This window comes from Terrapene carolina, unplaced genomic scaffold, assembly GCF_002925995.2.
Source record: "Terrapene carolina triunguis isolate 2854851 unplaced genomic scaffold, T_m_triunguis-2.0 Scaffold838, whole genome shotgun sequence".
Classification (NCBI taxonomy): domain Eukaryota; kingdom Metazoa; phylum Chordata; order Testudines; family Emydidae; genus Terrapene; species Terrapene triunguis.
Genome location: NW_020665189.1, coordinates 5007173 through 5022341, shown reverse-complemented (window position 1 = coordinate 5022341; position 15169 = coordinate 5007173). Strand labels below are relative to the sequence as shown.

Below are 15169 nucleotides of genomic sequence, written 5' to 3'. Positions count from 1 at the left end.
ACCCGCAGCTGGCCCATGCCAGCTGACTCGGGCTCGGGCTAAGGGGCTGTTTAATTGCAGTTTAGATGTGGGTTCGGGCTGGAGCCTGGGCTCTAGGACCCTACGAGATGGGAGGGTCCCAAAGTTGGGGCTGCAGCCCGAACCTGAACATCTACACTGCAATTAAACAGCCCCTTAGCCCGAGGCCAGCAAGCCCAAGTCAGCTGGCACAGGCCAGCTACGGGTGTCTAACGGCAGTGTAGACATCCCCTTAGCTTCCCTGTAACCACACCCCGGTGTGTGATTCCATGAGCACTCACAAGCTAAGTAGATTTGATCTGTACTTAGTGTGACAAAGTTCCTCCTCTATCTTAGTGGGTCTTGCGCTTATTGGCAGATTTACTTGCCTCAGAGATTCACCATGTGGGTTGGGGAACAGCCCAGAGACCTTCCCCTCTGGGAGAACCCACAGTCCAGGTCAATTGGGAGGTTTGGGGGGAACCCGGGCCCACCCTCTACTCCGGGTTCCAGCCCAGGGCCCTGTGGACTGCAGCTATCTATAGTGCCTCCTGTAACAGCCGCATGACAGCTACAACTCCCTGGGTTACTTCCCCATGGCCTCCTCCAAACACCTTCCTTATTCTCACCACAGGACCTTCCTCCTGGTGTCTGATAACGCTTGTGCTCCTCAGTCCTCCAGCAGCACACCCTCTCACTCTCAGCTCCTTGCGCCTCTTGCTCCCAGCTCCTCACACTTGCACCACAAACTAAAGTGAGCTCCTTTTAAAACCCAGGTGCCCTGATTACCCTGCCTTAATTGATTCTAGCAGCTTCTTCTTAATTGGCTCCAGGTGTCCTAATTAGCCTGCCTGCCTTAACTGGTTCTAGCAGGTTCCTGATTCCTCTAGTGCAGCCCCTGCTCTGGTCACTCAGGGAACAGAAAACTACTCATCCAGTGACCAGTATATTTGCCCTCTACCAGACTCCGATACCCCACTGGTCTGGGTCTGTCACATTAGATAGAAGACCTGTAAAGATCACATCATACTCTAGGTCAGTGGTCCCCAAACTGTGGGGCGTGCCCCCCAGGGGGAACGAAGGAACGTTCAGGGGGGCACACGGCAGGGCCCAGGCCAGCCCTCGGGGGTAGGGAGGGAGTGCCACCCACCCCCACTCCACCACCCAGCCCTGCTCCAGCCCCAGCTTCAGCTCCACTCCGCCCTCAGCCCACCTCTGGCCCCAGCCACAGAAGGCTCCACCACCATCCCACCTCTGGCCTCAACCGCAGCGCCGCTCCACCCCCTGCTCCACCTCCAGCCCAGCTCTACTCTCATTCCCTCTCCGCCCCGAGGCCAGCTCCACCTCTAGCCCCAGGTCCTCCCCATCCCCTGTTCCACCCCAGCTCCACCTTCTGAGCCAACTGTGCAGTAATGGGGGGGGCATGGACAGATTCCATTACTGGTAAGGGGGAGGGGTGACAGGAAAAGTTTGGGCACCACTGCTATGGGTGCTGCTGATTCATTAGGGTGGCTCCTTTCTTTCTTATTCAGTGTCCCGGCAAAGTGCTGGGGACTCGGTGCTGCTGGAGGTGTCATCTCTTGTCGAGTCATAAAACCGAGATCTCTTTTCTCTGTCATCCAAGATCTCCTGGCTGTTCTCGTAAGAACAGTGGGGTTACCACACTCCAGCCAGGGTAACTGCATTCTTCCTCCTGAACACTCCCTGCAGTTTCAGTTGGATACCGTTTACTTCCTCACTTCCTGTCCTAAACAGCTGTGCAGTGTTGCCATGCACAGCTGTGGTCTAAAGGGGCTGCACTGTGAGTGGGACTTAATGCATTAAAGGGTGAAATTCATCCCTGGGCAGAGGGCAAGCAGCACCACTTAAGGTCCATATAAGCCTTATTTTGAGGACTGAAGGGGAATTTAAATGCACAGGGGTTAATCTCTCATCTTTGTAAGGCACTGTGTGATCTGAGGACAAAAGTGGCAACAGCAATGCGGATTTATTAATTATTTATTATGATTATTTTCATTAGTTTTGAAATCATCTGCATTTGGGAAAACTCTCTGAGCCCCATGTGAGTGCAATGACCTTGTTGCAATTTGCCAGGGCTCCTGTACTAGATTACACGGGAACATGCCAAGTAAAGTGGCAGGAACATCTCAGGGCTAATATTTAGAGAGACACAGAGGGTAGGGTAAGCAATTCAAACCTGACCTCCTGTCAGCTTTCTTGGGTTGTGTTTGAACTTAGTGCAGGGACTCTCAATGCACATCTGAAGGGAGATATCCCTTTAGCTCCCAATGGTTAATACTGCGCTTCCTCCTATTGCGAGGGAAAGCGTAAGCCATTGGGCCAGATCTTCTCTGTTAGAGTAAATCAGTGTAGCTCCAGAAGCCCATGCGCTGAAGCCAATTTACAGCAGCTGAAAATCAGTTCCGTTCACTTTCAAGGGGCTTTACTCACGTGAATAAAGATTTCAGGACGTAACCCCGTATTGTCCATTCTCTGGTAGGCTGTGGGTATGTGGCACCTGTCATTTTCCTGGTGAATGTAATGATGGAAGAAGGTGCCAGAATGTCGTTAATTATTAGCATTATCACCACAGCACTTACTGTAGAGGGGAGCGTTTTCCTGGTCTCGGTACTCTGTCATTATGGCACAGGATAGAGAAAAGGGCAGGTTTGTTAAGGAAACCCACAGATGCCGGCGTTGTCATTATCCTATGAATGCTCCTTTGTGACAGGATGAATATAAACCTGACAAAGATCTCTCTGAAGTGGATCTGAAAAACGCCATCCGAGTTCACCACGCCTTAGCCACCAAAGCCTCTGACTACAGCAAAAAATCCAACGTGCTCAAGCTGAAGACAGCCGACTGGAGAGTTTTTCTCTTCCAAGCTCCGTGAGTACCGTAGTGCAGCCCAGGTGACTCCCATTTGGCTGATTTTATTCCTCATGTGAACAATACCAAGCTGGGGCTCAAGGCTGGTTTCTGGGCACCGGCAATTTTGGGGGGTGTAATAAGGGATCAAATTAAATGGTCGTGTTTTAAATCACCTTCCACAGGGGCAAATGATGGTGCAAAGTAGTGGACAATCCTTGATGTGTAGGAGTCAGGTCCTGAGCTCCTTACTCAGCTGTTCCTCAGCCCTGACTTAAGGACCCTTCCACTGACTTCAGATGGGGTTTAGCCACGTAAAGACTGAGCAGAAGCAGAGTAAGGAGCTCAGGGAGGACCTAGCCCTGGAGTTGTAGGACGTGAGTCCCACACTCCAGTCATTGGGCTTGTCAGTTCCCAGATCTGGTGAGGCCTGTGCTGAGCCCACAGTCACATGCAGGGCTATTGACTAGGCCCCAACTCCTTGCCAGTTCATTATTCTGGTATTGTTTCCATTTGTGTAGGGGGGCCATTTTCTCCAGCCTCCACACTTGCTGGTTCCTTTCAGGACCAAAAGGCGAAGGGCCACAATGCTGTATGCCTGATCCTGGTCTCACTTACTTGGTTCTACACTGGGGTAACTCCACTGATTTCCATGGCATTATTCTGATTGACACTGCTACAAGGGAGATCAGAATCAAGGCCTGGGAGAATGAGGCTGTTTACAGTGTATTTCCAGTCAGAACAGAAGCCAGAGGTTCCGACCCATCGTGCAGACTCAGGAGCCTGATTCCAATCTCTGTTAAACTAGTGCAAATCAGGCATAACTCCCATTGCAGTTACAGCAGCATAAAACCAGTACAAGTGAGATCAGAATCAGGCCTTGGGGAACTGCAGCATCGGGATAAGGGTCTGGGATGTGGCGCACTTCTCTGCCCCTCTTGTGCTTCGCCCCCGGCTACCATGGACAGCACACAGTCGCTGGGATGCATGCCCACCTGGCAGGAGGCAGGGTCCACAGCAGAGCTCATTGTTAGGTTTGCACTTTTGGATGGCTTGGCAGGACATTCCATGCTTAAGGCCCAATTCAGTTACAAATGTGTCTTGCTTCCATGACCTCATTTGAAGGGAAATGGAATGTATTTCTCACTGGACTGGCCCAGCCGTGGGTGATCAGGTAAGCCAGAGCTCACACTCTCAGCTGTGCTTATTTGTTTCTAACCCTTCAGTAGATGGTCAAATCCTGTGGCGATTTCGATTCTCCTAGGCTCTATGTGACTAAAGCCTGTGGCAATTGCTAATAGGAAAATGGAGTCTGTCCCCTCTAGGCCATCTGTCTGGATCTAGCCCAGGTTGGTAGCGATCACCAGGGCTGAGACCAACAGATCTTTTTGTCTGCTAGATCTGAGTGAGTCCCTAATGAACAAGATTCCACAGCATCAAATCCCCACCACAAATCCGCAATGATCCACGCCTTTGTTGGCTGTTTCATCAGAAAAGCCAGGAACTGAATGGACCATAGACTCAATTCCCCTCTCAGCCCAGGACACAGGCTGTGCAGAACCAGGGCAGAGCCCATCGATGGGAAGCTGGCATTGCTGCATGGCCTGGGGATAAAACCGAATGGCGTAGGTCAGTTTGTGTGGACAAAGTGGAGGCAGAGAGCTGGAGTCTTAGTGGCTTTCACTGGGACAATTTACAGGGGGAAAAGGAAATGTAACTGACAATCCTGTAGACAATAAGGAACCAGTTCCAATTAGCTGGTAACTTGCTCGGTTCCAAACCTGACAAATCCAAGGTGCGCAGAAAGACAGGGCTTCAAAGCAAGGCTGCATGAGAATGGGCTGCCTTAGAACCAACCCTAATGCACGCAGGGCTGAGCGCAGTGACAGAAACAAACTCTCTCTCCCCGTCACAGAAGCAAAGAAGAAATGCTCTCCTGGATACTGAGAATAAACCTAGTGGCTGCCATTTTCTCTGCCCCCGCCTTCCCGGCTGCCATATGCTCCATGAAGAAATTCTGCCGTCCCCTCTTGCCATCTTCAATGACTAAGCTGTGCCAGGTAATGCATGCGCGAGGGGGAGGGGCTGGAAAGCAGGTCAGTGCTGAGCATGAGATTTTGGGAGCTGCCGGGTATGCTTTTGAATGTGGCCAGGATAGATCAGCTGCTTGTTTCAGGTTCATTCCCAGCCTTCATGCGATTAACAGATAAACGCTATCCTGTGAGTCACACCCACCTATCTGCAGGGCTGAGATTGAGGGCCAGTCACACACCATGGCAAATCACAGGGTCTGATCTTGGCTCCAAATGTGCGCACCTGTATGCCACTGCTGGATCAACCTGCATACACTGAAAGGTGCCTGCCTAAGTCTATAGAGGCTGGAAGGGCAGTGGATGTGGTTAGAGTGGGCACAGTCTCATGAAAACCTGGGTATGCATATGTGCTCAGCCAGTCATGCATTGCACACTTCGTTCCACCCCAGAGCAGGAATAAGATACCCAGAGGGCATGTGTTCGGGTAGCGCAGTATCCTGTTGTTACTAAATGCTGACCCATTAGCCCACTGGCGCACATGGCCATATTCAAGGAAAATACTCAACCTGCTGGCTGGTTGTTCTGGCCCCCAAATTCTTCCTTCTTCTCAGAGAGTGTGTCTCCCATTGCTTGGTGCGTTTCCCAATTTCTCACCATTTCCAGGGGCAAAGGGCACAACCCTATTCCCATTGACCTCCATGGCGAAATGCCCGTGGATTTCAGTGGAGCCAGATTGGGCCCTCAATGCCTAGTAATTGGTTCCTTTTTTTGTAAAGTTCAGCCAGGAGTGGTTATCTGGTTACTTTTCAGGCAGCTTTCTTGGCTGTCCTGTGATTGGCAATCCATGAAGCAAGCAGAAGTCATCTCTGCCTCTTGTGGGAATGGCATCTGGAAGAAAGACCCATTTAATTTTCAAGTCAGTAGCTTATAGAGCCAACGTCAGAATACATTATTACTACCAGCACTTAAAGGTGCCCGTTGAGAACTAGTTTAGTAATCAGATGCCATATTTTGTTCTCAGGTGGACCCAGTCATCACTGATACAGCAGGGCTTTTCCATCTGCAATGTCTAGGATCCATTTCGGAGTCATTCTTGTTGCCCTTATTCATGCTCTTTTCTTCCATCATTTGCTGCCATGACCTTGATGCTGCGTCATCCTGTCTCTGATGTCCATGGGCTCAACTCTAGCCAGTCTTAGCATCCTGTAGCCATTGCTGTCTGGTTCTGTCCTGCTCCCTCTTGCCCTGTGCCCATCGGGCTATCCTGAATCAAGCTCTTTCTGCAACATTGTGCCAAGAGTCCAGATGGTCAGGAATTTTTTCGACCAAACATTTTTTTGTTGCAAAGTGCCACTGACACCAGACCTTTTTGCGGGCAACAGGAAAGTTTCTCAGAGATGGAGACACCACCCCAGAATAGGCTGGTGGTCAGGGCGCTCACCTGCAATAGGAGAGACCCAGCTTCAAGTCCCTCAGCTGTCTGATCTGGAGCAGGGACCTGAACCACGTCCCAGCTGGCTCCCTTACCATTGGGCTATGATGCCAGAGTCTCCGCTGTCCTAATGAATATTTATTAGCTATACAAAGTGGAACAGCTCCCAGGGGAGAGACAGCAAGAGATGGGGCTGACTCTAGCCGGTGGCTAGAACGTAGGAGATGCAGGTTCAAGTCCCTGCTCGGGAGCAGGCGGAACAGGCCCTTCAACGTGGGTTGCCCAGCTCCCTGAGGAGTGTCAGAACCAGCTGGCCATTCTGGGGCCTCTCTCGTGTCTTTACATGAAAAATTCCAAAAGGCCTCAGTTTGGTTCAGGTGCAGAACAAAAACAAAATGCCAAAGCTCTCCATTCCTTTGTGAACCTGAACTGGTGTTCCAGCCAGCCCTAGCTGAGAGTGACACAGACCCTTTTAGCAGCCTGGTCCTGTCTGCAGCCACCACTCCCCCTCCATTGCCATCATCGCCTTTCTGCTCTGTGAAACCATCTCTGGGGTTCCTGGGCCTTTGCTCCTGGTACGGTGCCAATCAGAGTAACTAAACTCTCGCAGACTTTACTAGTGATCTTCCTCCCTGAACTGAATCCTGCACATTACTGCTGCCTGCATCCTGTTCAGCGCTGCAAGCGCTAGCCCACAAAGGAGCTGGGGCGGCTCCGAGCTCCCATCTCATCAGCGATTAGAGCCCCAGGGAGAAAGTGGAGCAGATGATCTGGGTAAACTGGTGCAGTGGTCTGGCAATGCCAAGAGGCAGCGCTGCTGGAAAATGCTCAGCTATTCCCGGGGCAGGTATCTGCTCTCTGAAATGGGCTTTTATAAGAGGCAGATATCATGTAGCTGGTACTGCTCTACAGAGAATACCAAGCACACTGTAGCATTGTATAGGGCTCTCCAATGAGCAGCAAATACAACACAAACACACCTCAGCAGGAAGGAGAGAGAGCAATAACCTGGCTTTCTACAGGAGTGAGCCCCGGGGAGGGGGATTCCACCTTTAGCCAATGGGATACCATGTCACAAGGGCAGATATCCTGCAGGTCAGAGGGGAATGCCTAGTTCTGCTGAAGGAGCAAGACACTGAGGCAGCTCCTCGATGGATGCCGGGAGCCTAAATCCCATTGAGGAGCTGGACCTCAGTTCAGGAAATGCAGCCAGTTCTGGGTGGGTGTTAAATGACATGGCCCCATTCATGTTTGCATTACAGAGGTACAGTAATGATTGATGGGTTTTGATCCTCCTCAGGGGCCCATATTTTGACTGCTACTTCTCAGGTGAGTTTGGGAATTGAATGCATTCATTTGGCTCCAGCACAGAGCACAAGCCCAGCTCCAGCTGGATGTTGCACGTCCTTGAAAAGAAGAATCCCACGTCTGCAATCTGGCATTGCCCTTGTTTTTGCATATTAGTACATCTGAACAGTTGACTTGCTTCTCTCCACAGGAGGAACAGCTGAGGTCCCATGAAAGTAAGATGAGGCAGATTGCAGACGAATTAACAGAGCATAAATTACATCCTGTAGAGAAAAGCCTCAAGTCAAAAGAGGCTGAAGAATATAGGCTGAAAGAGCATTACCTAATATTCGAGGTAAGGGAGCTTTCATCTTTCTTGTGATAAATGAGTCCTTGGACAAATCTGATGGGAGTTGATAAGCCTGGAATAGCTACTGTGCGTGCGTGTGTGTGTGTGTGTCTGTGTGCGTGCATGTGTGTGTGTGTGTGTGTGTGTGAGAGGAGGGGTCTATGTGTGTGTCTGTGTGTGTGTGCATTTGTATGGGTGTGTGTGTGTGTGTGTCTGTGTGTGTGTGCATTTGTATGGGTGTGCATGTGTGTGTGTCTGTGTGCATGTGTGTCTGTGTATGTGGGTCTGTGTGCGTGTGTGGGTGTGTCTATGCATGTGTGTGTGTGTCTGTGTGTGTGCGTGTCTGTGCGCGTGTGTGCGTGTGTGTATGTGTATGCGCGTGCAGCGAGGCCCATGGAGACGGGCAGGGCAGTATGTACTGATGGCAATGTTCTTTTTTGTGCACTGAAATTTAAATAAAATTATTTTCTTTATTAATTTCCAAAACAGACAACAAAGAGAGAAATCAAATCCCAGCCTACTGTCCTGGCACCTGAACTGTCCCTCTGTCCTGCAGAAAGGAGGTGGTCAGACCCTCTGTCTGGACCACAGTGGCAGCTAAGGTTGGCTTTAAGAGACCTGTACACTCCCCCCAGTCCTGGGTCTAACTGGTCTCACTTACACTAACTGCCAGCAGTTCCAGGGGACCAGTCAATAGTTGGGTATCGGAAAACCATGGTCACACCCCACTCCAGCAGCCAGACACCCTACATCTGACAGGAGGAGTGGCATAAGAGCTGCTACAAGGATTCTAGGCTACCTACAAATTCTGCAACCTTGGAAGAGTCCACAGAGGACCAGAGCTTCTAGCTTTGCTGGGTGTGAACCAAGGTTACCCAGGAAGCCAGTGTCAGAACCAGGACCAGAACCCAGGTCCCTGAGCCCTGTGTACAATCTACTTGACCCACAATCGCAAACAGAATGTCAGTTGGCTCAGTGGAAAAGGACACACTTCCTTGTTGGCAAAAAATGGCTTAAACCAGTGGCTCTCAACCTTTCCAGATGACTGTACCCCTTTCGGGAGTCTGATTTCTCTTGCATATCCCCAAGTTTCACCTCACTGAAAAACTACTTGCTTACAAAATCAGACTTAAAAATACAAAAGTGTCACAGCTCACTATTACTGAAACATTGCTGGCTTTCTCATTTACCATTGAAATATAAATATTGTACTTATATTTCAGTGTATAGTATATAGAGCAGTATGAACAAGTCATTGTCTGCATCTGAAGAAGTGGGGGTTTTTACCCACAAAAGCTTACAAAATCTGTTAGTCTTTAAGGTGCCACCGGACTCCTCATTGTTTTTATGGATACAGACTAGTACAGCTACCCCTCTGATAATTGTCTGTATGAAATTTTAGTTTGTACTGACTTCACTAGTGCTTTTTTATGTAGCTTGTTGTAAAATGAGACAAATATCTAGATGAGTTGATGTACCCCCTAGAAGACCTCTTCATATCCCATGGTTGAGAACCACTGACTTACACCTCTCACCTACGCTGATGGGTTCTGAAATGCAGGGTTCTCTAATTAAAAGTACCTGGGCATAGGTCCAGTAGGAAAACCCTGATGGATAGAGCCACGTGGGGCAGTAGCTAAAGATGCCCAAAGTGGGCTTGGGGTAGAAAATACTGAGCACTTGAGAGTGACATTAAGGTGAAGAATGGCCCATCTTCATCTGAACTTCACCCGTATGCAGAGAGCCAGCGCTATGTATCAGTTAACTCATCAAACAAGGGAATGTCACCCTGGGAGCATGGTGCTCCAGTCTGGGCAGCTCGCAGAGGTTATGAAGGTCCAGCAAAGGCAGTGAAGATGGGCCAAGGTGCAGCAGGACTTACACGTTAGGAGGGACCACAAAAAACTGACCTAATCTAGCCTTGAAATTAAATGCGAAGCGCAAAAGGAAAATGGAGCATTTAAGGGCACACAGCTAAATCTAAAATCATATTAGAACTAATACTTCCTCCTACAGATTGTAGTTACCGTCACAAGAAGTCAGAGAGTCGAACACTGTTATGGTTACTGGTTAATTTTTCACCAGTGTTGGTGTATTTACATATGGGTAGGTGAAGGCTTATTGCACAGTGGGCATAGAATAAACATATTGCTATTAGCAACGATCCCACTCTTTGCTTTGATTCCCACCATGCTTATATACCACAAGGTTGAGTCAATCCATGTCTGACTGAACCCGGCCTGAAAGCAAAAGGGTTCGCCTGGTGCATTGTTGTATGCAGGTGATAGATGATTGCCCCAGCTCGTTCTTGGATACCTTCAGCATTCTCAGCACATCTTTGCCCCACTCCTTCCCTATTACCCAGCTGTTTGTCCTGTTCTGTTTCCCTCTGCAGAAGAGCCGCTACGAGACGTACATTAACCTGCTGTGCGTGAAGATAAAAGTCGGGACGGATGATCTGGAGAAAATCGAAGCCAGCCTTTTCATGGTGGAAGCTGATGATATCTCCTTGCGGAAGACACATTCAAGCCCTTCCCTGAGCCAAGGACACTTGTCTGTACACAGCAAGGTGGAAAAGGACGTTATAGAGCAGAACACTTAACAGGTAACGCTAGTGCGGGCGAAACCAATCAGTGAGGCTTAGTACTCCTTGACTAGATCGATGAGCACAATTATACCTAGGAAACCATATGAACAAAACCGGTAGATGTACAAGACGTGGATTCTGATCCAGCAAAAGAAATCAAAGAAGCTTTACACTTTCCTAATTTTTCCCCAGTGCCCTGAGATTTCAGTGTCATTGACTCTCTACTTTCTCTTCACATCTGTACCCCCTTCAGTATTTCATTTACTACTGCTCCCTGTGTGCATACAATAAAGGGACACATTCTTTGTACAAGGGCTGGGCTGCTCATTCTCCAGCAGTTCTCCCCTGCGTCACTGGAGTTTCCGGACTCCTGCAGTTTCTGGCAATATGGAGACATGACCAGTTCTCGGAGTCTAGAATCTGTTCCTTTTTAACAACCAGCAGCAGGTCTGCAGCACCAGCAGCACTTACAACAAAACAGCAGGAAGAAACACAACATCGAGGAGCAAAATTCTCCATATTGCAATAATACAGGTTTGGCAGGATATTTACTGAGAATCAAAAAGTGTTATTACCATGTGCGTGCAAAAAGTGATCCGTGCGTGGCAATAGTGGTAACCCGGGCACTATTGCTTGGTTTTTATACATATAAATATATATAAATAAATATATATAAGGAAACTTTTAAATGGTTTTGAAACTGGATGTCAAGGTCCAACACTGCGAAGGCAAGATGGCTGGGAAGCATCGTCAGGAAGGCGATTTGAAAATACAGGGGGCTTCATAACGTAGCAGAATGTTTTTAAAAACGCAGTCGCCTCTGTTTCTTTTTTGTTTTGCAATGAAATCCCATATGGCTTTGCTGTGACACATTGCTCTACTGTTGACGCTTATTAAACTAAATAGCTGAACCACTGCTTCTTTTGTGTCCATAACTTCGGCTGCTTTGGATGGAGGCCCCATCTGAGCAGCAGTCCTGCAGATACAAGCTTCGCTACGTGACTGGGGCAGGTGGGAAACCTAACCCCTGTCCATTTGTATTGTACTTAACTCCATTTTGCTGAGCATACTATACTCTTTCAACGGGATATTGTGTTTCTGTTTCATTCCGTTGTCTGTGGTCCAATTATTTGCTGTTGTACTAGAAATGATTCCACTGCATTTCAAAGGCCCATGGCACTTTATTTATTTATTTTCATTTTGTTTTCTAGGCATGTTCACAGTAACCAAGTTCTGGTTTTAAAGGCTCTTGTAGCTGCTAATTACAGTAATTTACAGTTTATATTTTTGCAGCTTTTTTTAAAGGAAAAAAAGAGATTTGTTTGGACTCTTGTCAACTTTTGAGAGTTTATAGACTATTGGGTTTCCATAATGTTTCTTACCACTTTAAAAGCCTCCGCCCAATTTTACCTCTTCTTTTACCTTACCTCTTCTTTTGATCTCTTTGTTTCTTTGTACAGTTTGATAGTTTCTTTGAAAGGATGCACTAAGAATCATGTCAAATAAAGAAATAACAATAAAGCTGAATCTGTTGAGAAAGAGAATTGGTCTGAAGTAACGTTCTCACTGAGGCTCATACTGTGTAATGATTTCCAGTGTCTTCCTGGGTACCGAATCCTTGAATTTCGATATAATTACATGGTCACACGCAGATTTTCTGCCTAGGTGTTTCCTCCTGGGTGAACAATGGGATCTCTAGCCTATCTCCTGAACAGGATGTCCCATCAGTGCTAGGGGTGTGGGGAGGAAGAGTGTCATTTAATATGATCAAACTATGCTTTAGTCACTTAGCAAGTCTCAGTTCCCTCTGCACACATGTAGATATGTCTAGGGGACAGAGAGACATGAACAGCTGCATTTTCAGTGGATTCAGAACTGGCCGCATGTTTGATGGGAGCTCTGTGGCTCCAGCCCATGCCTCTCCCTGTGAGAATCAAGTGGCTGCATTATTATTATTTATTATTGGTGCCTAGAGACCATAACCAAGATCAGGGCCATGAGTGGCCCAAGCTATTTAGCCAGCCAGGGTGGAAAATGTTTTCAGCACCCCCCAAAAGCCAAACCAATCAGTGAAGCAAAACAAGACAGTGAAGCAAAACCACAGTGGAGGGGAAAAAACCCCAAACCCTGGAAGAAGGCACCCGGGGTGCCTGCCCTGCTCACCCTGCCCTAGAACTGGCCTATTTTAGGGCTGCTGTGTGCTAGGCACCATACAATCACATAGGGAGAGACAGCCCTTACACTGAAGAGCCTGTGTCTAAAAAGTCAGGACAGTTTCAGGACGTGTCATCACCCTCATTTTACGGATGGAGGCACAGAGAGATTGCCTGACCTGTCCAGTGTCACGGGAAATCTGTGGGGATCCAGGAACTGAAGCCAGATCTCCTGAGTCCCAGTGCAATGCCTCTCATGAGTGGTATCCTGTGCATCTCCCAGCAGGAGGCATGTGGCTGCATCCCATGAATGGCCTAGTAAGAGTCACACATAGTAGCTAAATCACATGCATTTTCAGGGAGTCGTGTGCCATAGCTAAATTCTGTGCATTGGCCAGTCGGAGGCTTGTGCAAAAGCCCTTGCAACAGTGAAGATACAGGGGTGATGGGTCCATACAATCTGCTCAGCTGCCCTTACCTTTTTGTGGGGGAAGCGATGGGTGAAGTTTTGCTGATGAAACCAAAAACCATCACAGAATAAAACAGCCCTGCAGGCTGCCCGCAGTGCCCTGGAATCTCACCGCTTTTCAAGTGCTCTCAGCACCAGGCAGGAGCCCAGAAGTGTTCTAGCTGGTGATGAACAAACATACTCCACCTCAATTCATCTCCATCCTTGTCCCAGTGACCTATAAGGAGGGAGCCGTCACAAGGCAAATGTTGCTGTCTAGCTAGCTGAGGGCCCTCACATCTGGCTCAGGTGTCTGCTCATCCTACAAGACGTAGCAAAGTTTATAAGAACTGTGAAGGGAGCTCAGCTGAGTAGGAAGAAGCTGATGGCTTAATGCATCCTCAACCTGGGAGTGATGACAGGTGTGAACAGGTTTCTTGGGCAGGGGGTGATAATCACCCTCTCTTACCCTTCCATTGGAAAAAAATGTTTCTAGCCCCTATGCTTGTGGCGATAACCTTGAAAGCGTGAATTAAGCATAGACCAATGCAGCACTGCCTGCCTGGCTGCAGACAGCGTGAAACAACAGCTCAGGAGTCCTCATCATGCGGGTTGTGGTTCCCAGTGGGGTGACAAGCAGGTGTCAGGGGGTCATGACTGCCCCGCTGCAATTATGTCTCCCCCTAGTGACTGGCCCCAGGGAGGATAAAAACCTGCTTGTTTCTGGTAACTACCGGAGTTAATCCTTTAATTGGAGCACTTGAGGCTGGTGCTGCAGGTCCTGGGTTCATGCCCCACTGGAGATTTTATATATATACACACATATGCACACAACCATGGTTTAGTTTCTAGCCTGCCTGGAGGTGGCCCCAAGTGACATTTGGAGATGTTGCTGCCTGCTTCAGAATGTCCGTATCTCGTACACGCTGTTGTTTCGGCATGACCCTTGTCATCCTCCCCTATTCCTGTATACTATTGCCTGGAGGCATTAACCCCCCCCCCCCCACACACACACACACACACCCTGTATCTCTGTCTCCTATCTGCCCTGGCTGTGCCCTTTCTGGTCCTGGGCATATTCCTCCAAGATGCTCGTCAGTTGCAGTGTTTTTCCTGGGCTGTTGCTTTGACTCTGCACACCTTCCCAGGGCCTCTGGAGTTGAAGCTGCTCCTTTCTCACTCTCTCTCTCTCCTCATCCCGGTTGTTGTTTTTTTTCTTTTTCTTGGCCTTGCTCAGGCTTCCCAGATAATGCAACCCCTGTTCTCTGATCCTGTTCCCAACAAGCATTCCCAGGCACCCACTTTGCCAGGCTCTGAACTGCTTCCTTCTCCAACTCCTTTCTTCTGCTTCTCCCCCCACCCCAGGATAAATGGGCGCGTTCTCTGCCTCAGCTGCAGGGCCCTGGAATGCAGGCTGCCTTTCCGAGGGCTGCTGTTCCCAGACTCACTGGCACCAAGGAACCTCCATCTCCCTACACACCCATGCTCTCACACACACCAGCCCTGGCTTTCCAAGGCAGCCTGGCCAAGTGAGCAAGCCAATTCTCTTTGCAATGAACACCAGGCCATGCCTTTCAGTAACTCAGTATGAGCCGTCACGGTGCCGTGCTGCTGGAATGCCAGCACTTCTAAGTGCAGCTCTCTGCCTTGCTCATGTGCTGAATCACGTGCGACCTGCTGCCTCACTTCAGCGCTCCCACCAGCCCCTGCGTCTCTGCTGCACCTTAACGGTGCCTCCTGTGCAGAGCTGTCCCTGGCACAGCAGGACTTTTCACTGATCCCATCTCACTAGCACTTTCCCACGAGTCTCCTTCTGCCTCCGAAACTGTAGTGAGCCCGGTGTGGCTGGTCAGTAGGGCTGATGAACATAGGGTTACCATACGTCCTCTTTTTCTCGGACATGTCCGGCTTTTCGGCACTCAAACCCCCGTCCGGGGGGAATTGCCAAAAAGCCGAACATGTCCGGGAAAATGGCGGCTCTGCTCCTCCCCTGACTCTTCGGCTCTGTTTAAGAG

General features: G+C 49.1%; 1 protein-coding gene across 1 annotated transcript in view; it reads left to right on the top strand.

The window, feature by feature from the left end:
* PSD2 (pleckstrin and Sec7 domain containing 2) overlaps positions 1 to 12069 on the top strand; it is a 106711-nt gene extending 94642 nt beyond the window's left edge. Inside the window, exons 11-14 of the mRNA XM_026660858.1 lie at positions 2729 to 2886; positions 4781 to 4925; positions 7829 to 7972; positions 10362 to 12069. Of these exons, the coding sequence (XP_026516643.1) occupies positions 2729 to 2886; positions 4781 to 4925; positions 7829 to 7972; positions 10362 to 10568 (654 nt within the window). The 3' untranslated portion in view covers positions 10569 to 12069. The remainder of the gene's footprint in view (positions 1 to 2728; positions 2887 to 4780; positions 4926 to 7828; positions 7973 to 10361) is intronic.
* Positions 12070 to 15169: the final 3100 nt, after the last annotated feature.